At 41.3% G+C, this 27,062-nt stretch overlaps 1 protein-coding gene across 1 annotated transcript in view; it reads left to right on the top strand.

Annotated features, from left to right (window-relative positions):
• Positions 1-27,062, top strand: part of KATNIP (katanin interacting protein) — a 362,447-nt gene that overhangs the window by 258,574 nt on the left and 76,811 nt on the right. The window contains exon 23 of the mRNA XM_053694469.1: positions 5,389-5,499. Within this exon, the coding sequence (XP_053550444.1) occupies positions 5,389-5,499 (111 nt within the window). The remainder of the gene's footprint in view (positions 1-5,388; positions 5,500-27,062) is intronic.

Here is a 27,062-nt window from a genome sequence, read left to right as displayed (position 1 = left end):
ATGTTCCTTTATTAATATCCATCACCGCACCTCTGTAAATATGTTCCTTTATTAATATCCATCACTGCACCTCTGTAAATATGTTCCTTACTTAATATCCATCACTGCACCTCTGTAAATATGTTCCTTACTTAATATCCATCTCCGCACCTCTGTAAATATGTTCCTTTATTAATATCCATCACTGCACCTCTGTAAATATGTTCCTTACTTAATATCCATCACTGCACCTCTGTAAATATGTTCCTTACTTAATATCCATCACTGCACCTCTGTAAATATATTCCTTACTTAATATCCATCACTGCACCTCTGTAAATATGTTCCTTACTTAATATCCATCACTGCACCTCTGTAAATATATTCCTTACTTAATATCCATCACCGCACCTCTGTAAATATGTTCCTTACTTAATATCCATCACTGCACCTCTGTAAATATGTTCCTTACTTAATATCCATCACTGCACCTCTGTAAATATGTTCCTTACTTAATATCCATCACTGTACCTCTGTAAATATGTTCCTTACTTAATATCCATCACTGCACCTCTGTAAATATGTTCCTTACTTAATATCCATCACCGCACCTCTGTAAATATGTTCCTTACTTAACATCCATCACTGCACCTCTGTAAATATGTTCCTTACTTAATATCCATCACTGCACTTCTGTAAATATGTTCCTTACTTAATATCCATCACTGCACCTCTGTAAATATGTTCCTTACTTAATATCCATCACTGCACCTCTGTAAATATGTTCCTTACTTAATATCCATCACTGCACCTCTGTAAATATGTTCCTTACTTAATATCCATCACTGCACCTCTGTAAATATGTTCCTTTATTAATATCCATCACCGCACCTCTGTAAATATGTTCCTTTCTTAATATCCATCACTGCACCTCTGTAAATATGTTCCTTTATTAATATCCATCACCGCACCTCTGTAAATATGTTCCTCACTTAATATCCATCACTGCACCTCTGTAAATATGTTCCTTACTTAATATCCATCACTGCACCTCTGTAAATATGTTCATTACTTAATATCCATCACTGCACCTCTCTAAATATGTTCCTTACTTAATATCCATCACTGCACCTCTCTAAATATGTTCCTTTATTAATATTTATCGCTGCACCTCTGTAAATATGTTCCTCACTTAATATCCATCACTGCACCTCTGTAAATATGTTCCTTACTTAATATCCATCACTGCACCTCTGTAAATATGTTCCTTTATTAATATCCATCACCGCACCTCTGTAAATATGTTCCTTACTTAATATCCATCACTGCACCTCTGTAAATATGTTCCTTACTTAATATCCATCACTGCACCTCTGTAAATATGTTCCTCACTTAATATCCATCACTGCACCTCTGTAAATATGTTCCTTACTTAATATCCATCACTGCACCTCTGTAAATATGTTCCTTTATTAATATCCATCACCGCACCTCTGTAAATATGTTCCTTACTTAATATCCATCACTGCACCTCTGTAAATATGTTCCTTACTTAATATCCATCACTGCACCTCTGTAAATATGTTCCTCACTTAATATCCATCACTGCACCTCTGTAAATATGTTCCTTACTTAATATCCATCACTGCACCTCTGTAAATATGTTCCTTTATTAATATCCATCACTGCACCTCTGTAAATATGTTCCTTACTTAATATCCATCACTGCACCTCTGTAAATATGTTCCTTACTTAATATACATCACTGCACCTCTGTAAATATGTTCCTTACTTAATATCCATCACCGCACCTCTGTAAATATGTTCCTTACTTAATATCCATCACTGCACCTCTGTAAATATGTTCCTTTATTAATATCCATCACCGCACCTCTGTAAATATGTTCCTTATTAATATCCATCACCGCACCTCTGTAAATATGTTCCTTACTTAATATCCATCACTGCACCTCTGTAAATATGTTCCTTACTTAATATCCATCACTGCACCTCTGTAAATATGTTCCTTTATTAATATCCATCACTGCACCTCTGTAAATATGTTCCTTTATTAATATCCATCACCGCACCTCTGTAAATATGTTCCTTACTTAATATCCATCACTGCACCTCTGTAAATATGTTCCTTACTTAATATCCATCACTGCACCTCTGTAAATATATTCCTTACTTAATATCCATCACTGCACCTCTGTAAATATGTTCCTTACTTAATATCCATCACTGCACCTCTGTAAATATGTTCCTTACTTCATATCCATCACTGCACCTCTGTAAATATGTTCCTTACTTAATATCCATCACTGTACCTCTGTAAATATGTTCCTTACTTAATATCCATCACTGCACCTCTGTAAATATGTTCCTTACTTAATATCCATCACCGCACCTCTGTAAATATGTTCCTTACTTAACATCCATCACCGCACCTCTGTAAATATGTTCCTTACTTAATATCCATCACCGCACTTCTGTAAATATGTTCCTTACTTAGTATCCATCACTGCACCTCTGTAAATATGTTCCTTACTTAATATCCATCACTGCACCTCTGTAAATATGTTCCTTACTTAATATCCATCACTGCACCTCTGTAAATATGTTCCTTACTTAATATCCATCACTGCACCTCTGTAAATATGTTCCTTACTTAATATCCATCACTGCACCTCTGTAAATATGTTCCTTACTTAATATCCATCACTGCACCTCTGTAAATATGTTCCTTACTTAATATCCATCACTGCACCTCTGTAAATATGTTCCTTACTTAATATCCATCACTGCACCTCTGTAAATATGTTCCTTTATTAATATCCATCACCGCACCTCTGTAAATATGTTCCTTTCTTAATATCCATCACTGCACCTCTGTAAATATGTTCCTTTATTAATATCCATCACCGCACCTCTGTAAATATGTTCCTCACTTAATATCCATCACTGCACCTCTGTAAATATGTTCCTTACTTAATATCCATCACTGCACCTCTGTAAATATGTTCATTACTTAATATCCATCACTGCACCTCTCTAAATATGTTCCTTACTTAATATCCATCACTGCACCTCTCTAAATATGTTCCTTTATTAATATTTATCGCTGCACCTCTGTAAATATGTTCCTCACTTAATATCCATCACTGCACCTCTGTAAATATGTTCCTTACTTAATATCCATCACTGCACCTCTGTAAATATGTTCCTTTATTAATATCCATCACCGCACCTCTGTAAATATGTTCCTTACTTAATATCCATCACTGCACCTCTGTAAATATGTTCCTCACTTAATATCCATCACTGCACCTCTGTAAATATGTTCCTTACTTAATATCCATCACTGCACCTCTGTAAATATGTTCCTTTATTAATATCCATCACTGCACCTCTGTAAATATGTTCCTTACTTAATATCCATCACTGCACCTCTGTAAATATGTTCCTTACTTAATATACATCACTGCACCTCTGTAAATATGTTCCTTACTTAATATCCATCACCGCACCTCTGTAAATATGTTCCTTACTTAATATCCATCACTGCACCTCTGTAAATATGTTCCTTTATTAATATCCATCACTGCACCTCTGTAAATATGTTCCTTACTTAATATCCATCACTGCACCTCTGTAAATATGTTCCTTACTTAATATCCATCACTGCACCTCTGTAAATATGTTCCTTTATTAATATCCATCACTGCACCTCTGTAAATATGTTCCTTACTTAATATCCATCACTGCACCTCTGTAAATATGTTCCTTACTTAATATCCATCACTGCACCTCTGTAAATATGTTCCTTTATTAATATCCATCACCGCACCTCTGTAAATATGTTCCTTTCTTAATATCCATCACTGCACCTCTGTAAATATGTTCCTTTATTAATATCCATCACCGCACCTCTGTAAATATGTTCCTCACTTAATATCCATCACTGCACCTCTGTAAATATGTTCCTTACTTAATATCCATCACTGCACCTCTGTAAATATGTTCATTACTTAATATCCATCACTGCACCTCTCTAAATATGTTCCTTACTTAATATCCATCACTGCACCTCTCTAAATATGTTCCTTTATTAATATTTATCGCTGCACCTCTGTAAATATGTTCCTCACTTAATATCCATCACTGCACCTCTGTAAATATGTTCCTTACTTAATATCCATCACTGCACCTCTGTAAATATGTTCCTTTATTAATATCCATCACCGCACCTCTGTAAATATGTTCCTTACTTAATATCCATCACTGCACCTCTGTAAATATGTTCCTCACTTAATATCCATCACTGCACCTCTGTAAATATGTTCCTTACTTAATATCCATCACTGCACCTCTGTAAATATGTTCCTTTATTAATATCCATCACTGCACCTCTGTAAATATGTTCCTTACTTAATATCCATCACTGCACCTCTGTAAATATGTTCCTTACTTAATATACATCACTGCACCTCTGTAAATATGTTCCTTACTTAATATCCATCACCGCACCTCTGTAAATATGTTCCTTACTTAATATCCATCACTGCACCTCTGTAAATATGTTCCTTTATTAATATCCATCACTGCACCTCTGTAAATATGTTCCTTACTTAATATCCATCACTGCACCTCTGTAAATATGTTCCTTACTTAATATCCATCACTGCACCTCTGTAAATATGTTCCTTTATTAATATCCATCACTGCACCTCTGTAAATATGTTCCTTTATTAATATCCATCACCGCACCTCTGTAAATATGTTCCTTACTTAATATCCATCACTGCACCTCTGTAAATATGTTCCTTACTTAATATCCATCACTGCACCTCTGTAAATATGTTCCTTTATTAATATCCATCACCGCACCTCTGTAAATATGTTCCTTACTTAATATCCATCACTGCACCTCTGTAAATATGTTCCTTACTTAATATCCATCACCGCACCTCTGTAAATATGTTCCTTACTTAATATCCATCACTGCACCTCTGTAAATATGTTCCTTACTTAATATCCATCACCGCACCTCTGTAAATATGTTCCTTACTTAATATCCATCACTGCACCTCTGTAAATATGTTCCTTTATTAATATCCATCACTGCACCTCTGTAAATATGTTCCTTACTTAATATCCATCACTGCACCTCTGTAAATATGTTCCTTTATTAATATCCATCACCGCACCTCTGTAAATATGTTCCTTACTTAATATCCATCACTGCACCTCTGTAAATATGTTCCTTACTTAGTATCCATCACTGCACCTCTGTAAATATGTTCCTTTATTAATATCCATCACTGCACCTTTGTAAATATGTTCCTTACTTAATATCCATCACTGCACCTCTGTAATTATGTTTTCTTCCTTAATATCATTTCCCAGTTATCTTTCAGTTTCAGCTTCTCACCAGCTGGGGAGACCCGTACTACATAGGGTTAAATGGCCTTGAGATGTACAGTGAACATGGGGAGAAACTTCTTCTTACTGAAAACAGTATCCTTTACTAGTAATGGTTGTCCTGTGCCTGTTTACACTGTATTAACTCTGCTAGTCTGACTGCTTATTAAGCTTTGGGGAATTGGAGCATATGAGGGATTAGGTAGATTTGCTCAGTTTCACTGGAACCAACTGCACGTTTAGCTGACACCTGCTGCACCAAGCACATTAATGTCAGATAGGTTGTTCCCTTCTGTTATAGAGAATTGCAGGCCACACCAGTCCCACCTGTAAGGAGTTACTGGATGTTTCGCTGGTTAGTCGCTGCTTTCTAAAGAGTTTCTATTGTGTGGGGATTTTCTCATATTGCAAATATATAGACGTGAAAATTGTTGGATTTCATTGTTTGTTTTGTCATCAAATAACACAATTGGCCTCTATTTCATTTACTTTGTTTCCAGTGACAGAAATGACAGTCAACTGATAATAAATTTAAGCACATAACTCCAGACTGAACAAGCCATAATATATTCATTTTAGTGTTAAAAATAATCAGAGAACAACTTTGTTTGCAAAACAACATCCAACATCTTGCACATGTATACAAGTAAATAATTCACTTCATTCCGCCAGCAAGTGAGCAGAGAGAAGACTGTATATAAGTCACAACATATTGTACATGTATACAAGTAAATCATTCCGCCAGTAAGTGAGCAGAGAGAAGACTGTACAGGGAGTGCAGAATTATTAGGCAAGTTGTATTTTTGAGGATTAATTTTATTATTGAACAACAACCATGTTCTCAATGAACCCAAAAAACTAATTAATATCAAAGCTGAATAGTTTTGGAAGTAGTTTTTAGTTTGTTTTTAGTTATAGCTATTTTAGGGGGATATCCGTGTGTGCAGGTGACTATTACTGTGCATAATTATTAGGCAACTTAACAAAAAACAAATATATACCCATTTCAATTATTTATTTTTACCAGTGAAACCAATATAACATCTCAACATTCACAAATATACATTTCTGACATTCAAAAACAAAACAAAAACAAATCAGTGACCAATATAGCCACCTTTCTTTGCAAGGACACTCAAAAGCCTGCCATCCATGGATTCTGTCAGTGTTTTGATCTGTTCACCATCAACATTGCGTGCAGCAGCAACCACAGCCTCCCAGACACTGTTCAGAGAGGTGTACTGTTTTCCCTCCTTGTAAATCTCACATTTGATGATGGACCACAGGTTCTCAATGGGGTTCAGATTAGGTGAACAAGGAGGCCATGTCATTAGATTTTCTTCTTTTATACCCTTTCTTGCCAGCCACGCTGTGGAGTACTTGGACGCGTGTGATGGAGCATTGTCCTGCATGAAAATCATGTTTTTCTTGAAGGATGCAGACTTCTTCCTGTACCACTGCTTGAAGAAGGTGTCTTCCAGAAACTGGCAGTAGGACTGGGAGTTGAGCTTGACTCCATCCTCAACCCGAAAAGGCCCCACAAGCTCATCTTTGATGATACCAGCCCAAACCAGTACTCCACCTCCACCTTACTGGCGTCTGAGTCGGACTGGAGCTCTCTGCCCTTTACCAATCCAGCCATGGGCCCATCCATCTGGCCCATCAAGACTCACTCTGATTTCATCAGTCCATAAAACCTTAGAAAAATCAGTCTTGAGATATTTCTTGGCCTAGTCTTGACGTTTCAGCTTGTGTGTCTTGTTCAGTAGTGGTCGTCTTTCAGCCTTTCTTACCTTGGCCATGTCTTTGAGTATTGCACACCTTGTGCTTTTGGGCACTCCAGTGATGTTGCAGCTCTGAAATATGGCCAAACTGGTGGCATCTTGGCAGCTGCACGCTGGACTTTTCTCAGTTCATGGGCAGTTATTTTGCGCCTTGGTTTTTCCACACGCTTCTTGCGACCCTGTTGACTATTTTGAATGAAACGCTTGATTGTTCGATGATCACGCTTCAGAAGCTTTGCAATGTTAAGAGTGCTGCATCCCTCTGCAAGATATCTCACTATTTTTGACTTTCTGAGCCTGTCAAGTCCTTCTTTTGACCCATTTTGCCAAAGGAAAGGAAGTTGCCTAATAATTATGCACACCTGATATAGGGTGTTGATGTCATTAGACCACTCCCCTTCTCATTACAAAGATGCACATCACCTAATATGCTTAATTGGTAGTAGGCTTTCGAGCCTATACAGCTTGGAGTAAGACAACATGCATAAAGAGGATGATGTGGTCAAAATACTAATTTGCCTAATAATTCTGCACTCCCTGTATATAAGTCACAACATCTTGCACATTTATACAAGTAACTCATTCTTTTCATTCCGCATGTAACTGAGCAGAGAGCGTATACAAGTCACAACATCTTGCACATGTATACAAGTAAATCATTCTTTTCATTCCGCCAGTAACTGAGCAAAGAGAAGGCCGTATATAAGTCGCAACATCATGCACAAGTATACAAGTAAATCAATCTTTGCATTCCGCCAGTAACTGAGCAGAGAGAAGGCCATATATGTCACAACATCTTGCACATTTATACAAGTAACTCATTCTTTTCATTCTGCCATTAGCTGAGCAGAGAGAAGGCTATATGTCAGGGTGCTAGGAATCAGACAGACGAGAAGTGCAAAAATAATCACACCTTTATTAATAACAAAAATTAGTAAGACCACAAGTCAAATATCAAGCCAGGAGTTAAAGCCAGAGCTGGTAGTCAGACGAGCCAAATCAGGAGCCAAAGCGAGTAGTCAGACAAGCCGAGTCAGGAACCAGGTGGGACGTCAACGACAGCCAGGTAATACACAGGAACAAGAACTCATAAACAGGTCTGAGACAACGCAAGGGCAAAGCATACTGAACAGAGGCCCTTTAAATAATAAGTGATGACATCACAATTCTGAGACTGCAACCTGTCTCACACGGATGATGTACAACAGTCTGGCCATAAGAGAGTGTGCAGGAAATGAGCAGCATCACACACTTTGCACCAGATTCAGCAAGAAAAGGTAAACAAAATGGCTGCCAGCAGCACATGGCAAACAAAGCAGGGAAAAAACCCTGACAGTACCCTCCCCTCAATGACCCCTCCCCCGCGGGAGGACAAAAGGCTTATTGGGGACACGGGCATGGAAGGCATGGCATGAACATCAGAGGAGGGAAACCATGAACGCTCCTCAGGACCGTAGTCCCTCCAGTGAACCAAATACTGTATGCTGCCCCTGGACATACGAGAGTAAATAATGCTGCTGACCTCATATTCTTCATGGTTGTTAACAGAGATAGAACGGGGATGAAGCAACACAGTGGTAAACCGATTACAAACCAATGGTTTCAAGAGGGAGACATGAAAAACATTGGAGATGTGCATTGCAGGAGGAAGGTCAAGAGAGTAAGCCACAGGATTGACCTGTCAGAGTATTCGAAAAGGACCAACATAATGAGGTGCCAGTTTATTGGAAGGCACACAAAGGTTCAGATTTCGAGAGAACAGCCAAACCCTCTCACCAACCTGGTAGAAAGGTGCATGCAGACGCCTACGATCAGCCTGGAACTTTTGGCGCTGCATAGAACGATGAAGGCAATCCTGAATCTGCACCCACGTGGAACGGAGTTGCTGGAGATGCTCCTCCAAAGCCGGAATACCCAGAGACATGAATGTGTCGGGCAACAAGGATGGTTGAAACCCATAATTTGCCATGAAAGGGGATAACTGGGAGGAAGCATTAATAGCACTATTACAAGCGAACTCTGCCCAAGGTAACAGTTCAGACTAATTATTGTGGTGATCTGAGACATAGCAACGGAGGAACTGTTCCAAAACTTGATTAGACTGTTCTGCAGCCCCATTGGATTGAGGGTGATATGCCGAGGAGAAGGAAAGCTGGATCCCCATTTGAGCACAAAAGGAATGCCAAAATCAGGAGACAAACTGGCTACCCCGGTCTGAGACTATCTCATTGGGTAACCCATGTAAATGGAAGACCTCCCGGGCAAAAATTGAAACAAGTTCCTAAGCGGTAGGCAGCTTCTTCAAGGGAATGCAATGTGACATTTTAGAAAAATGGCAAACCACCATTAGGATAACAGTATTGCCATTGGAAACAGGGAGCTCGACAATGAAGTCCATGAAAAGGTGTGTTCAAGGACGCTCACCGTTAGCAAAAGGTTGAAGAATACCTACAGGAAGACGTAGAGGAGTCTTATTCTGTGCGCAAACTGAGCAGGAGGCAACATCAGAACGAAGATCTGGCCACCAGAATTGTCAAGTGACAGACCAAATTATTTGGTTATTGCCCGGGTGACCTGCGGATTTAGGATAGTGGTAAGTGTGCAATAGTATAGTTCGAAGATTCTCAGGAACAAAGCACTTACCACTAGGTTTCTCAGGAGGTGCATTGGTTTGTGCAGCCAGGATCTCCTCCCCCAAGGGAGAAGTCAAATTGGTACGTATGGTAGCCAAAATATGATCAGGAGGTATAACTGGAGTAGGTACAGACTCCTCCTTGGACAGAGGCAAAAATTGTTGAGAGAGGGCATCAGCCCTAACATTCTTACTAGCAGGCAGGTAGGTAGGAGACCACATAATTAAACCGAGACAAAAATAGCGCCCATCTGGCCTGTCGGGGCGACAAACGTTTTGGTTCGGATAGATAGTTAAATTCTTGTGGTCAGTAAGAATGAGCACTGGAATGCTAGTACCCTCGAGAAGATGCCTCTATTCCTTGAGTGCCAAAATTATAACCAGTAATTCCCTGTCGCCAATTTCATAATTGCACTCCGCTGGAGACAATTTCTTAGAGAAGAAACCGCACGGATGCAAGGAACAGTCAGGCGTAGGATGTTGAGACAAGAGGGCACCTACACCAGTCTCAGACGCATCGACCTTAAGAACAAAAGTCAGGACAGGTTTAGGATGAGCCAGAACTGGAGCGGCAGCAAAGGCAGTCTTAAGACTATCAAAGGCCTTAATGGCAGTAGGTGACCAATGGAGTGGATCATTCTCTTTATGGGTCATGTCTGTGATAGGTTTGACCAAGGAAGAAAAGTTTTTAATAAACTTTCTATAGTAATTGGCGAAGCCCAAAAAACGTTGAATAGAGCGAAGACCAACTGGGCGAAGCCACTGCAGACAACTTGTAAGGATCCATGGAGAACCCTGCAACGGAGATCACATAACCTAGGAAGGTTACTTGAGTCTGATGGAATTCACATTTCTCGAGTTTACAAAACAGGCCATTCCCACGTATTCTCTGAAGTACCCGTGTGACATCAGAACGATGAGCCTCAAGTGTGGGTGAGTGTATGAGGATGTCGTTTAAGTACACCACAACACACTGTTGCAACATATCTCGTAGTACATCATTAATAAATTCCTGAAAAACAGCAGGAGCATTACATAGGCCAAAGGGCATAACAAGATATTCATAATGCCCGCTCCTGGTGTTAAATGCTGTTTTCCATTTGTGGCCCTCCTTAATCCTAACGAGATTATACGCTCCTCTCAAATCAAGTTTAGAAAAGACCATAGCTCCCTTGAGGCTGTCCAAAAGTTCCGTAATGAGCGGAATAGGGTAAGCATTTTTAATTGTAAGACAGTTAATAACCCTATAATCCATGCATGGTCTTAACTCGCCATCCTTTTTCTTCACAAAGAAGAAGCTAGCCTCTGCAGGAGAGCAGGATTTGCAGATGATTCCCCGCGACAGAGCATCGGCAACATACTCCTCCAATTCTCCGCAACAGACAGAGGGTAAACCCGGCCCGAGGAGGAGTGGCTCCGGGTTGCAGGTCTATGGCACAATCGTAAGACCGGTGAGGAGGCAACGTACCGGCACGAACCTTGTCAAAAACGTCTAGGAACTCTTGGTACTCTTCTGGCAATTGAAATACCGAAGAAGTGCACAAGACTTTGACTGGTTTCCGAAGACAAGTGGAAATACATTGCGGAGAGCATGACAAAATTTCAGACCTGCGTCAGTCAAGACGGATTGTGCTTTTGGAGCCAGGGATAACCCAGAACAACCAGAAAATGTGGAGAGTTAATCACCTGGTACTGGAGGGTTTCAAAATAGAGAGCCCCAACAGCCATGGATAACGGAGCGGTTTTGTGAGTAACGAGTGCGGGCTGAAGAGGCCTGCCATCAATGGCCTCAATAGCAAGCGTAACGGACCGAGGCAAAGCAGGAATGGAGTGCTTTGATACAAAAGCACTGTCAATGAAATAGCCCGCAGCACCGGAGTCAACAAGAGCCTGGGTGACTATGTAGGAGTTCACGCAGGAAAGGACAACCGTGACCAAAGATTTCTCTTTTAGCGGTTCCGGGGACGAGGATAAACCACCCAAGGTCTGCCCCCGACAGGGCTTTAGGTGCAAGCGTTTCCCGGTCGTGACCCACAGTAGGGGCAGAGCCCCTCCCTCCTCCTAAAGGCCCTCTCTGCCGCGGAGAGACGAGTGAATCCCAACTGCATCGGCTCAGCAGTACCTGGTGACTCGGGACCAGGAGGCATGGGTGAAAACGAACATGTAAGGGACAACGGAACAGGAGGCTTCGGTAAGTGCTCCTTGAAAGAGGGCCTCCCTCTTAGTATGATGTCAATTAGGATAAAAAAAAAAAAAGACACCAATGCCCAGAGATCCTCTGTAAATCTCTGGCAGCAACTTTGTCTTTAATCGCATCAGAGAGCCCATGAAAGAAGGTGGCAACAAGGGCTTCATTGTTCCAACCTACCTCTGCAGCAAGCGTATGGAACTTAATGGCATACTGAGCAACAGATCTCGTACCTTGCTGAATGGACATAAGTCGTTTAGCAGCAGAGGAGGAGGAGCCGGAACATCAAATACCCTTCGAAAGGAGGCCACAAATTCAGGGTAATTTGAAATCACAGGTTTATTAGTCTCCCACAAGGAATTAGCCCAGGCAAGAGCTGTCAGAGTAACAAGATGAGAAATCTCACCTTAGCTCTGTCAGAGGGAAACGCCTGAGGTAACATCTTAAAATAAATGCCAACCTGGTTCAAAAACCCTCTGCACTGAATAGGATTGCCTCCATATCGCTGAGGTAGAGGTGCAGAACCGGAGAGGCTCCTGATAGGACTAAGTGCAGCAGCGGAAACAGGAGCAGCCAAAACTTGTGAGACACTGTGGTCCAAATGTGCAGTGCGAGTCAGCAGGGTTTGCAGGGCTAGTGCATATTGATCTAAGCGGTGATCCTGTTCATCCATCCTGGAAATGATGGTAGGTAAAGGTGGATTATTAGCACCATCAGGATTCATGGCCATTCCGTAATGTCAGGGTGCCAGGAATCGGACTGAGATGAGAAGTGCAAAAATAATCACACCTTTATTAATAGCAAAAAATAATACATAGTCCTCAAGTCAAATATCAAGCCAGGAGTCAAAGCCAGAGCTGGTAGTCAGACAAGCAGAGTCAGGAGCCAAAGCGAGTAGTCAGACGAGCCGAGGCAGGAACCAGAAGAGATGTCAGACTAGCCAGGTAATACACAGGAACAGGAACTCACAAACAGGTATGAGACAACTCAAGGGCAAAGCAAACTGAACAGAGGCCCTTTAAATAATAAGTGATAACATCACAATTGAGACTGCAACCTGTCTCACACGGATGATGTACAACAGTCTGGCCATAAGAGGGCGTGCAGGAAATGAGCAGCATCACACACTCTGCACCAGATTCAGCAAGAAAAGGTAAGCAAAATGGCTTCAAGCAGCACATGGCAAACAAAGCAGGGAAAAAACCCTGACATAGTCACAACATCTTGCACATGTATACAAGTAACTCATTCTTTTTATTCCGCCGGTAACTGGGCAGAGAGAAGGCCGTATATAAGTCACAACATCTTGCACATTTATACAAGTAACTCATTCTTTTCATTCCGCCAGTAACTGAGCAGAGAGAAGGCTATATATGTCACAACATCTTGCACATGTATACAAGTAACTCATTCTTTTCATTCCGCCAGTGACTGAGCAGAGAGAAGGCCGTATATATGTCACAACATCTTGCACATGTATACAAGTAACTCATTCCGCCAGTGACTGGGCAGAGAGAAGGCCGTATATTTGTCACAACATCTTGCACATGTATACAAGTAACTCATTCTTTTCATTCCGCCGGTAACTGGGCAGAGAGAAGGCCGTATGTGACAGAATTTGCTGCCAGACTCAGGCTGCAGTGGTGCTAGCTGTTAACCTACAACATGTGTCAGAAGCTTATTCTAGTTACACATCACACTTTTGGTGACATTGGCCTACTTGTGCACACACATATTTCATTCTTATGGACAGATTTTTAACTGATTTAAAACCCATTAATAATTTAGGCGAGTTCTGAACTACCTGTAGAGTGTTCTGTTTTGTGGCTCAGGTGACAGGCAGAATACACATTTAAATACAATCTGTGATTAACTGTAAAACTTGAGTGCAATGTCCCTTTAACAGTAGAATAAACTGATATACAAGAATACGAATAGTAACAGAACTCCCTTTTATCAGAGGTCGACTCTGCAAGAACAAAACTGCTCTACCATATGCGACATCTGATAACTGTACTCCATAAATGTCCCTAATGCTATTATTTCAGCCATTTTTTATAAGACTGCTAGAAGTTTGTATTTTGTACCATATTTTTGTTATAAATAGTAGATAACAAGAGGGTAAAATATCCTTCATAATTCTAAAGATTATCTATGTGAGCATGAACCTTACATTGTATATATCATCACCCCTCTTCATGGCTTGTATACATTGCTGTGCTTTTGAGTCGTCTGGAGTTTATTCAGCTACAATACTTTTTGTTTTTATTTTGTTCTGCAATAAAGACATAAAATGCACCTCTTACATTTTAGCAGGAGAAAGATTTAAGCCCGTAATAGACTGTTTGTTTCATGGGCTGGTTTTTCCATCAGATTTAAAAATGATGAAACCAGTAAGAGAGAATTAAATGGTACATAGAAATTAGTTGTTTTTTTTATATTGAAGGGATGAAAAATTATTTGTATCACTAACACTAAAGAAAAACCTTATTCACAGGGTGCACAATTTCTGTTTATATTGTTAATAATATTAAAACTGAACCTGTATTTGCTTTGTAATGATCGAGAGAGAAACATTATCTTACACAAGACGTCTGTAATTGTTTTTTCCCATAATGCTACAGGAATTATCCAAAGCCCAGCTTAAAATTAAACAGAAATCTTATTTTGTATTAAAATGTATCTGCAAAGTAAAGATTAACATCAACTTGCAAACCTATTAACAGTGAGCACATAAAAAGATTCTTAAATATAATGTTTTATGGTTACCTGGTGCCTTCAGTGACTATGTATAAAAGTATGTTCTTACATTGTGTAACTTAATGCAAGACCAGGGTGTCTTTACGTTGTGTAACTTAATGCAAGACCAGGATGTCTTTACATGGTGTAACTCAGTGCAAGACCAGGATGTCTTTACGTTGTGTATCTTAGTGCAAGACCAGGGTGTCTTTACGTTGTGTAAACTCAGTGCAAGACCAGTATGCCTTAAATTGTGTAACTGAATACAAGACCAGGATGTCTTTACGTTGTGTAACTCAGTGCAAGACCAGGATGTCTTTACGTCGTGTAAACTCAGTGCAAGACCAATATGCCTTACATTGTGTAACTGAATACAAGACCAGGATGTCTTTACGTTGTGTAACTCAGTGCAAGACCAGTATGCCTTACATTGTGTAACTGAATACAAGACCAGGATGTCTTTACGTTGTGTAACTCAGTGCAAGACTAGGATGTCTTTATGTTGTGTAAACTCAGTGCAAGACCACAATGTCTTTACGTCGTGTAAACTCAGTGCAAGACCAGGATGTCTTTACGTCGTGTAAACTCAGTGCAAGACCAGGATGTCTTTACGTCGTGTAAACTCAGTGCAAGACCAGGATGTCTTTACGTTGTGTAAACTCAGTGCAAGACCAGGATGTCTTTACGTTGTGTAACTCAGTGCAAGACCAGTATGCCTTACATTGTGTAACTGAATACAAGACCAGGATGTTTTTACGTTGTGTAACTCAGTGCAAGACCAGGATGTCTTTATGTTGTGTAAACTCAGTGCAAGACCACAATGTCTTTACGTCGTGTAAACTCAGTGCAAGACCACAATGTCTTTATGTCGTGTAAACTCAGTGCAAGACCAGGATGTCTTTACGTCGTGTAAACTCAGTGCAAGACCAGGATGTCTTTACGTCGTGTAAACTCAGTGCAAGACCAGGATGTCTTTACGTCGTGTAAACTCAGTGCAAGACCAGGATGTCTTTACGTCGTGTAAACTCAGTGCAAGACCAGGATGTCTTTACGTTGTGTAAACTCAGTGCAAGACCAATATGCCTTACGTTGTTTAACTCATTGCAAGACCAGGATGTCTTTAGTCCCTGCAACACATTTATTTGACTGTTAATCCCCCAGCGTAGCTGTGTGTGGAGATTATAGGAAGCAATATATTTCCCAGGGTTTCTATGGCCCTTAAACCTGAAATTTTCCCCATACATACTCATTTTATCTATTTATGTTTAATGTTTCCTTCCTCTCTCATTAATTATCTTTAGATAATGTATTGAAACGGTATTTCACTGCAGACTTGCTTTGGAGTGTTCCCAGGTCATTATGCTCTGATTTTGCCACCCAATGATTTGAGTAAGCAGTGCCTTATGGCGCATTATGGTGGCATCCTGAGCTGCTGCAGTGTTTTATTTTGCAGGACTTTTCCATCAGAGAGGCCTATTTATCAAGCCGTCAACCGCAAATACGCTGGAATTCCGCAGCGTAATTGTGGCGAGCCTGATTTGCCTTATTTATCAAACCTACAGAAGTTGAAATTTGTGACGTAACATACGATCTGCCGGTCTCAGTCCGACATAGATCGATGTTTACGTCTTTACAGATGTTCCGAATACACATTCGGCATGGACTACTTTTGCAAGTTATCAAACTGCTAACAGGTACGCTCGCCACTATTCCGGCCCAGCGTACCTGCTTTTCAATCTGCCACCCTGGAGGCCGCGGATGCCATAGGAATCAATGGGAGTCTGAAAGCATCGAAAGCTTATGTTCGCTGCTGCCTGATATCCCATTGATTTCTATGGAAGAATAAAAGTAAAGTTTACACCTAACATAAACCCTGAGTCTAAACACCCCTAATCTGCCACCCGACACCGCCGCATCCTAAATAAAAGTTATTAAGCCCTATCCCGCCGCTCCCCGACACCGCTGCAACTAAATAAATATATTAACCCCTATCCCGACGCTCCCCAACACCGCCGCAACCTACATAATGTTATTAACCCCTATCCTGCTGTGCCCGGATTCCGCCGCACCTAAATAAAGTTATTAACCCCCTATACCGTCGCTCCCGGACCCCACCGCAACTAAATAAATGTATTAACCCCTGGCCTCCCACATCACTACCACTTACTAAACCTATTAACCCCTAAACCGCCAGGCCCCCACATCGCCATAAACTAAATTAAGCTATTAACCCCTAAACCTAACAACACGTTAACTTTACATTTAAACTTACCTTTAAAATAAACTATATTAAACTATTAATTAACCTACCCTAACTATTATACTAAAATTACATTAAACTAACAAGTAAATTAACTATATTATATATTTAAAAACCCTAACCCTACTCAAGTTATTTAAATCTACAATAAATAACAACTAAGTTACAAAAAATAAAAAAGAAATTATCAAATATTTAAACTAATTACACCTAATCGCCCTATCAAAATAAAAAAATAAAAAGCCTCCCCAAAATAAAAAACCCCAGCCTACAATAAACTACCAATGGCCCTTAAAAGGGCTTTAAAGAAATCACTCTTTTACCTGTAAAAATAAATACAAACACCCCCCCACAGTAAAACCCACCACCCACACAACCAAACTCCCCATATAAAAACCTAATAAACCTAAGCTCCCCATTGCCCTGAAAAGGGAATTTGGATGGGCATTGCCCTTAAAAGGGCATTTAGCTATTTTTCCGCCCAAAGTCCCTAATCTAAAATTAAAACCCACCCAATAAACCCTTAAAAAACTAACACTAACCCCCGAAGATCCACTTACAGTTTTTGAAGACCCGACATCCATCCTCAACGAAGCCGGCAGAAGTCTTCATCCAGATGGCATCTTCTATCTTCATCCATCCGGCGCGGAGCAGCTCATCTTCAAGACATCCGGCGCGGAGCATCCTCTTCTTTCGACGTCTTCTCAACAATGAAGTTTCCTTTAAATGACGTCATCCAAGATGGCCAATCGGAATCTATCAGCCAATAGGAATTAAGGTGGAAAAAATCCTTTTGGCTGTTGCAATCAGCCAATAGGATTGAGCTTGCATTTTATTGGCTATTCCAATCAGTCAATAGAATGCAAGCTCAATCCTATTGGCTGATTGGATCAGACAATAGGATTGAAGCTCAATCCTATTGGCTGATTGCAACAGCCAATTGGATTTTTTCCACCTTAATTCCTATTGGCTGATAGATTCCGATTGGCCATCTTGGATGACGTCATTTAAAGGAAACTTCATTGTTGAGAAGACATCGGACGAAGAGGATGCTCCGCGCCGGATGTCTTGAAGATGGAGCCGCTCCACGCCGGATGGATGAAGACTTCGGCCCGCTTGGATGAAGACTTCTGCCGCTTCTTTGAGGATAGATGTCGGGTCTTCAAAAACTGTAAGTGGATCTTCTGGGGTTAGTGTTAGGTTTTTTTTAAGGGTTTATTGGGTGGGTTTTAATTTTAGATTAGGGACTGGTTTCATTCAGCTTATTTGGGGTCGGGTCAAGCCCCGTCTCAGAGAATTACAGCTCATTCTACTAGATAGGTCTCCTTTTTGTAGGCTTTTTAAGAATGAAGCTTCAGTTGATCAGATTTGCAAAGCAGCAACTTGGTCTTCTTTGCATAAATTTACTAAAATCTACCGTTTTTTATATATTCGCTTCTTCGGAAGCAGTTTTTGGTAGAAAAGTTCTTCAGGCAGCTGTTTCAGTTTGATTCTTCTGCTTATGTTTTTTCTTTTCATTTAATGAGAATTAACTTATATTTTGGGTTGTGGATTATTTTTTCAGCGAGAAATGGCTGTTTTTATTTTCATCCCTCCCTCTCTAGTGACTCTTGCGTGGAGTTGCACATCTTGGGTATTGCTATCCCATACATCACTAGCTCATGGACTCTTGCCAATTACATGAAAGAAAATAAAATTTATGTAAGAACTTACCTGATAAATTAATTTCTTTCATATTGGCAAGAGTCCACGAGGCCCACCATTTTTGTGATGGTTATGATTTTTTGTATAAAGCACAATTATTTCCAAATTTCTTTGTTGATGCTTTTTACTCCTTTCTTTATCACCCCTCTTCTTGGCTATTCGTTAAACTGAATTGTAGGTGTGGTGAGGGGTGTATTTCTCCAACATTGGTGTGTCCGGTCCATGGCGTCATCCTTACTTGTGGGAATATTCTCTTCCCCAACAGGAAATGGCAAAGAGCACAGCAAAAGCTGCCCATATAGCCCCTCCTCAGGCTCCGCCCCCCAGTTATTCTCTTTGCCGCTCTGAACAAGTAGCATCTCCACGGAGATGGTGAAGAGTATGTGGTGTTTAGTTGTAGTTTTTTATTCTTCTATCAAGAGTTTGTTATTTTAAAATAGTGCCGGTTTGTACTATTTACTCTAAAACAGAAAAGGATGAAGAGTTCTGTTTAAAAGAGGAGTATGATTTTAGCAGCAGTAACTAAAATCAATTGCTGTTCCCACGCAGGACTGTTGAGCCCAGAGAACTTCAGTTGGGGGGAACAGTTTGCAGACTTTTCTGCTCAAGGTATGACTAGTCCATTTTCTAACAAGACTGAGTAATGCTAGAAGACTGTCATTTTCCCTCTTTGGGATCGGTAAGAGTTGACACTCTTATGGGCTAAATCGATTGCTTTATTCAATATTTATATTCGGTTTGAAATGTTTTTAAAACCTGAGAATAATTGGGGAACGTTTTTAGGAGCCAGGCAGTCGTTTAGACACCTTCCCAGTCAGGAAGTGCCTTTCACTCTAGTAGGCAGAGCCTCATTTTCGCGCCATAATTGTGCAGTTTCTTTTGGATGCAGTGCATGCAGCTTCATGTGAGAGGGTCTGGTGGCCATTAAAAAACGTTCCTGGAAGGCTTATTTTTGTGTCGAATAACCCCCAAGGACAGGTGAAGCCGCAGCAAACGCTGTGGCTGGGACTGTAGTGGGTTTAAAGTTGCTAATTGATAAAACAGCTCCGGTTTCCTCATTTAAGGGGTTAAAATCTTTTAAGGCATTAAGACACTAGGGTGCAAATTTGGTAAAGATCGGATATTTCCTTCATAGTTTTTCACATATCCAGAAATAAAGTGTGCTCTGTTTAACATTTAAAGAGACAGTAACGGTTTTGTTTAAAAACGGTTTTATTGCATTACTAGCCTGTGTAAGCCTGTCTAACATGTCTGTACCTTCAGATAGATCATGTTCTGTATGTATGGAGGCCAAGGTGGCCCCCCCTTCAAATGTATGTGATAATTGTGCCATGGCGTCCAAAGTAAGGACAGTACTGTCACATTTAATAAGGTTGCCCAAGATGATTCCTCAAATGAAGGTAGTGGGGATAGTTCTTCATCCTCTCCTTCTGTGTCAATACCAGTTATGCCCGCGCAGGCGTTTCCTAGTACATCTAGCGCGCCAATGCTTGTTACTATGCAACAATTAACGGCAGTAATGAATAATTCTATAGCTAATATTTTATCCAAAATGCCAGCATTTCAAAGAAAGCGTGATTGCTCAGTTTTAAATACAGTAGAGCAAGAGTGCGCTGACGATAATTTATCTGTCATACCCTCACACCAGTCAGAATTGGCAGTGAGGAAGGGTTTGTCGGAGGGAGAAATTTCTGATTCAGGAAGAATTTCTCAACAGGCAGAACCTGATGTTGTGACGTTTAAATTTAAGTTAGAGCATCTCCGCGCCTTACTTAAGGAGGTACTAACTACGCTGGATGATTGTGACTCTTTGGTCATTCCAGAAAAATTGTGCAAAATGGACAAATTCCTAGAGGTCCCGGTGCACCCTGATGCCTTTCCGATACCTAAAAGGGTGGCGGACATAGTGACTAAGGAGTGGGAGAAACCAGGCATACCTTTTGTCCCACCTCCTATATTTAAGAAAATGTTCCCCATGGTCGTCCCAAGGAAGGACACATGGCAAACAGTCCCTAAGGTTGAGGGGGCAGTTTCTACGCTAGCCAAACGCACGACTATTCCCATTGAGGACAATTGTGCTTTTAAAGATCCTATGGATAAAAAATTGGAGGGTTTGCTTAAAAAGATTTTTGTTCAGCAAGGTTTCCTCCTCCAACCAATTTCGTGCATTATTCCTGTCACTACGGCGGCGTGTTTTTGGTTCGATGAACTAGAAAAGTCGCTCAATAAGGAATTGGCAGTGAGGGAGGGTTTGTCGGAGGGAGAAATTTCTGATTCAGGAAGAATTTCTCAACAGGCAGAACCTGATGTTGTGACGTTTAAATTTAAGTTAGAGCATCTCCGCGCCTTACTTAAGGAGGTACTAACTACGCTGGATGATTGTGACTCTTTGGTCATTCCAGAAAAATTGTGCAAAATGGACAAATTCCTAGAGGTCCCGGTGCACCCTGATGCCTTTCCGATACCTAAAAGGGTGGCGGACATAGTGACTAAGGAGTGGGAGAAACCAGGCATACCTTTTGTCCCACCTCCTATATTTAAGAAAATGTTCCCCATGGTCGACCCAAGGAAGGACACATGGCAAACAGTCCCTAAGGTTGAGGGGGCAGTTTCTACGCTAGCCAAACGCACGACTATTCCCATTGAGGACAATTGTGCTTTTAAAGATCCTATGGATAAAAAATTGGAGGGTTTGCTTAAAAAGATTTTTGTTCAGCAAGGTTTCCTCCTCCAACCAATTTCGTGCATTATTCCTGTCACTACGGCGGCGTGTTTTTGGTTCGATGAACTAGAAAAGTCGCTCAATAAGGAGACTCCATATGAGGAAGTCATGGACAGAATTCAAGTTAACTAATTCCTTTATTTTAGATGCCGCTTTGCAATTGGTGAGGTTAGCTGCGAAAAATTCAGGGTTTGCAATTGTGGCGCGCAGAGAGCTCTGGCTAAAGTCTTGGTCGGCGGATGTATCTTCCAAGACAAAATTGCTTAATATTCCTTTCAAAGGTAAGACCCTTTTTGGGCCAGAATTGAAAGAGATTATTTCAGACATCACTGGGGGAAAGGGCCATGCCCTCCCACAGGATAGGCCTTTTAAGGCTAAGAATAAGTCCAATTTTCGTTCCTTTCGTAACTTCAGGAACAGACCGTCTCCTAACTCTGCAGCCTCTAGACAAGAGGGTAACGCTTCCCAGGCTAAGCCAGCTTGGAAACCAATGCAAGGCTGGAACAAGGGTAAACAGGCCAAGAAGCCTGCTGCTGCTACCAAGACAGCATGAAGGGGTAGCCCCCGATCCGGGACCGGATCTAGTAGGGGGCAGACTCTCTCTCTTTGCTCAGGCTTGGGCAAGAGATGTTCCGGATCCCTGGGCCCTAGAAATAGTCTCTCAGGGTTATCTTCTAGAATTCAAGGAGCTTCCTCCAAGGGGAAGGTTCCACATGTCTAGCTTATCTTCAGACCAGATAAAGAGACAGGCATTCTTACATTGTGTAGGAGACCTGTTAAAGATGGGAGTGATACACCCAGTTCCAACAGTGGAACAAGGTCAGGGGTTTTACTCAAACCTGTTTGTAGTTCCCAAAAAAGAGGGAACTTTCAGACCAATTCTGGATTTAAAAATTCTAAACAAATTCCTCAGAGTTCCATCGTTCAAAATGGAAACCATTCGAACAATTTTACCTACAATCCAGGAGGGTCAATATATGACTACCGTGGATTTAAAGGATGCGTACCTACATATTCCTATCCACAAACATCACCATCAGTTCCTAAGGTTCGCCTTTCAGGACAAACATTACCAGTTTGTGGCTCTTCCGTTCGGTTTAGCCACTGCTCCCAGAATTTTCACAAAGGTGCTAGGGTCCCTTCTAGCGGTTCTAAGACCGAGGGGCATTGCAGTGGCACCTTATCTAGACGACTGTCAGGCTCACAAGTATGCCTGCAACAAAACAGAGTATGGATTGGACCACAGCCACTGAGTTAGCAGTATAGTGAGTAATTGTAGCGAATTGTGTACAGAGAGCAGTTACATAGGCATTACCCCAAAGCAATGTGTAATAGCTCAACAGGCACAGTTTGCAGTTGATATATGAGTAATGGCTCACAGGTAGGTAAGGCTGTTTAAGCATTAGCGGGGAGACATTGAAACAGCAACCTGACTGTGAGCTAGAAGTCAAAGAGAATATAGTAACACAGTGTTAAGCTGATTTTATGCGCAAAGTAGAAAAAATAGAATTGGCCAAATAATACATGAGTAAACAAGTAACACATATGGTTAGTACCTGATAATCTGAGGCAAAAGTGTTCGGTAGAACAGTGTTTACAGGGCAGCTCGGATGTAGCAGTTGTGCTGTGAGAGGAGAGCTGACAAGCGCTGTGCTTGGCGTGTGATGTCACAGAGGCGGCAAATCCGGTTGCGCTGTGTAGAGATCAGACAGGTAGACTGGGTGATACAGGCGTGATACTCTGGTGCTGGAGAGCTAATCAGAATGCAGCTTAGCTAGTTGCAAAACGAACAATACCAAGCAAGGAAGGAAGTGGGAAGCTGGTATTTATGGAGATACTGGAAATTAGTTAAAGGGGCAGTAAGACAGGCATAAACCTGACAACGACATTCTAATTCAAGCGTCGTCTCTTTCCAAGGCAAAGGCTCATACAGACATTGTTCTAGCCTTTCTCAGATCTCACGGGTGGAAGGTGAACGTAGAAAAGAGTTCCCTGTCTCCGTCAACAAGAGTTCCCTTTTTGGGAACAATAATAGATTCTTTAGAAATGAAGATCTTCCTGACAGAGGTCAGAAAGTCAAAGCTTCTAAACGCTTGTCAAGTTCTTCACTCAATTCTGCAGCCTTCCATAGCTCAGTGCATGGAAGTAGTAGGATTGATGGTTGCAGCAATGGACATAGTCCCTTTTGCTCGAATTCATCTAAGACCATTACAACTGTGCATGCTCAATCAGTGGAATTGGGACTATGCAGACTTGTCTCCCCAGATTCAAGTAGACAAGGTAACCAGAGACTCACTCCGTTGGTGGTTGACTCAGAATCACCTGTCTCAGGGAATGAGTTTCCGCAGACCAGAGTGGATCATTGTCACGACCGACGCCAGTCTATTAGGCTGGGGCGCGGTCTGGGACTCCCTGAAAGCTCAGGGTCTATGGTCTCGGGAAGAGTCCCTTCTCCCGATAAACATCCTGGAACTGAGAGCGATATTCAATGCACTCCGGGCTTGGCCTCAACTAGCGAAGGCCGGATTCAACTGTAGCTTACATCAACCATCAGGGAGGAACAAAGAGTTCCTTGGCGATGAGAGAGGTATCCAAGATCATCAAATGGGCGGAGGATCACTCCTGCCACCTATCTGCAATTCACATCCCAGGAGTAGACAACTGGGAGGCGGTTTATTTGAGTCGTCAGACTTTCCATCCGGGGGAGTGGGAACTCCACCCGGAGGTCTTTGCCCAGTTAACTCAATTATGGGGCATTCCAGACATGGATCTGATGGCGTCTCGTCAGAACTTCAAGGTTCCTTGCTACGGGTCCAGATCCAGGGATCCCAAGGCGACTCTAGTGGATTCATTAGTGGCGCCTTGGTCGTTCAACCTAGCTTATGTGTTTCCACCGTTTCCTCTCCTTCCCAGGCTCGTAGCCAGGATCAAACAGGAGAAGGCCTCTGTGATTCTGATAGCTCCTGCGTGGCCACGCAGGACTTGGTATGCAGACCTGGTGAATATGTCATCGGCTCCACCATGGAAGCTACCTTTGAGACAGGATCTTCTAGTACAAGGTCCTTTCGAACATCCAAATCTAGTTTCTCTGCAGCTGACTGCTTGGAAATTGAACGCTTGATTTTATCCAAGCGTGGGTTTTCAAATTCACTGATAGATACTCTGGTTCAGGCTAGAAAACCGGTGACTAGAAAGATTTACCATAAAATATGGAAAAAATATATCTGTTGGTGTGAATCCAAGGGATTCTCCTAGAGTAAGATTAAAATTCCTAAGATTCTTTCCTTTCTCCAAGAGGTTTTGGATAAAGGGTTGTCAGCGAGTTCTCTAAAAGGACAGATTTCTGCTTTATCTGTTTTGTTACACAAACGCCTGGCGGCTGTGCCAGATGTACAAGCTTTTGTACAGGCTTTGGTCAGAATCAAGCCTGTTTACAGACCCATGACTCCTCCTTGGAGTCTAAATTTAGTTCTTTCAGTTCTTCAAGGGGTTCCGTTTGAACCTTTACATTCCATAGATATCAAGTTACTATCTTGGAAAGTTCTGTTTTTGGTTGCTATTTCTTCTGCTAGAAGAGTTTCTGAATTATCTGCTTTGCAGTGTGATCCACCCTATCTGGTGTTCCATTCAGATAAGGTCGTTTTGCTTACCAAGCCTGGTTTTCTTCCAAAAGTTGTTTCCAACAAGAATATTAACCAGGAAATAGTTGTTCCTTCTCTGTGTCCGAAACCAGTTTCAAAGAAGGAACGTTTGTTACACAATTTAGATGTAGTCCGTGCTTTAAAGTTCTATTTAGAAGCAACAAAGGATTTTAGACAAACCTCTTCTTTGTTTGTCGTTTACTCTGGTAAGAGGAGAGGACAAAAAGCTACTGCTACCTCTCTTTCTTTCTGGCTGAAAAGCATTATCTGATTGGCTTATGAGACTGCCGGACAGCAGCCTCCTGAACGAATCACAGCTCACTCCACTAGGGCTGTGGCTTCCACATGGGCCTTCAAGAACGAGGCTTCTGTTGATCAGATATGTAAGGCAGCGACTTGGTCTTCTCTGCACACTTTTGCCAAATTTTACAAATTTGATACTTATGCTTCTTCGGAGGCTATTTTTGGGAGAAAGGTTTTGCAAGCCGTGGTGCCTTCTGTTTAGGTAACCTGATTTGCTCCCTCCCTTCATCCGTGTCCTAAAGCTTTGGTATTGGTTCCCACAAGTAAGGATGACGCCGTGGACCGGACACACCAATGTTGGAGAAAACAGAATTTATGCTTACCTGATAAATTTCTTTCTCCAACGGTGTGTCCGGTCCACGGCCCGCCCTGGTTTTTTAATCAGGTTTGAAAAATTTCTTTCTCTATACACTACAGTCACCACAGCACCCTATAGTTTCTCCTTTTTTTCTCCTAACCGTCGGTCGAATGACTGGGGGGCAGAGCCTGAGGAGGGGCTATATGGGCAGCTTTTGCTGTGCTCTTTGCCATTTCCTGTTGGGGAAGAGAATATTCCCACAAGTAAGGATGACGCCGTGGACCGGACACACCGTTGGAGAAAGAAATTTATCAGGTAAGCATAAATTCTGTTTTATAGGCATTTTGAGGTTTGGGAAACTTTGCCCCTCCTGGTAGGATTGTATATCCCATACATCACTAGCTCATGGACATGGAAAGAAATGAATTCATCAGGTAAGTTCTTACATAAATTATGTTTTATGTAAGAACTTGCCTGATACATTCATTTCCTTCATATTGGCAAGAGTCCATGAGGCCCACCCTCTTTTTGGTGGTTATGATTTTTTTGTATAAAGCACAATTATTTCCAAATTCCTTTGTTCTACACAACAAAAGGGTGAGCTCTAATAAATAGCTAGTGATAACCTCAATGATATATAAGCATGTAAATACAATTAGAATTGCCAGCAATTTGGCATGTTAAAGGAAAGTTCAATTTCAGATTAAGAATTGTATCTTTCTTCCCAACAATGGCAGCCTCCTCCTCACCAACAATGGTCCAGAGATGCTATATAAAAGACAAAACAAAGGGGCGCCTCATGTGTAGCATCATCAAATAAGCATAAAGCCACCGAAAAAAAGCCAAATGGGTACTCACAAGGCTCTGGAGCACACCTATGTGCTTGTAGGGACCGGCTGTAGATTTTATCAGGTGTGACAGCTCACCCACAGAGGATATCAGTCATTAACTGTAGTAGGAAAATAAAACACAGGAAAAGCACCAAATTGTGCAGATCACAAAGGATATATGGTGTTTGACTTACACAAAGAAAGATTGGGTACTCACATATTAGATGAGCACACTTATGTGCTAGTAGGAGTAAGCTGGCATATTATGGTAAGGTGTGTCAGCTGACCACCAAGGGACTTTTCCTTAGGATGCAATATCCAAAAGTGGCAGACTTCTGTGTGTTAGGTTCCACTCCAAGCAGGTGCAGGCAGGTAAAATCACTCACAAGAGTATTTTTTAAAAATTAAAAAGTTCTATTTTTTAAAAACAAATTAAAATACATATACAAAGGAGTGAACTAGGGGCATACAGTCAAGCCCCCTGTAAATGCAACGCGTTTCTCGGCTCATACGCCGTTTCCTCTGGCATATTTTTATATACCTACTACCTAGTGTTAA

This window comes from Bombina bombina, chromosome 11 (genome assembly GCF_027579735.1).
Source record: "Bombina bombina isolate aBomBom1 chromosome 11, aBomBom1.pri, whole genome shotgun sequence".
Lineage (NCBI taxonomy): Eukaryota > Metazoa > Chordata > Amphibia > Anura > Bombinatoridae > Bombina > Bombina bombina.
Note: the sequence above shows the minus strand (reverse complement) of the source record. Positions and strands in the feature narration are given on the sequence as shown.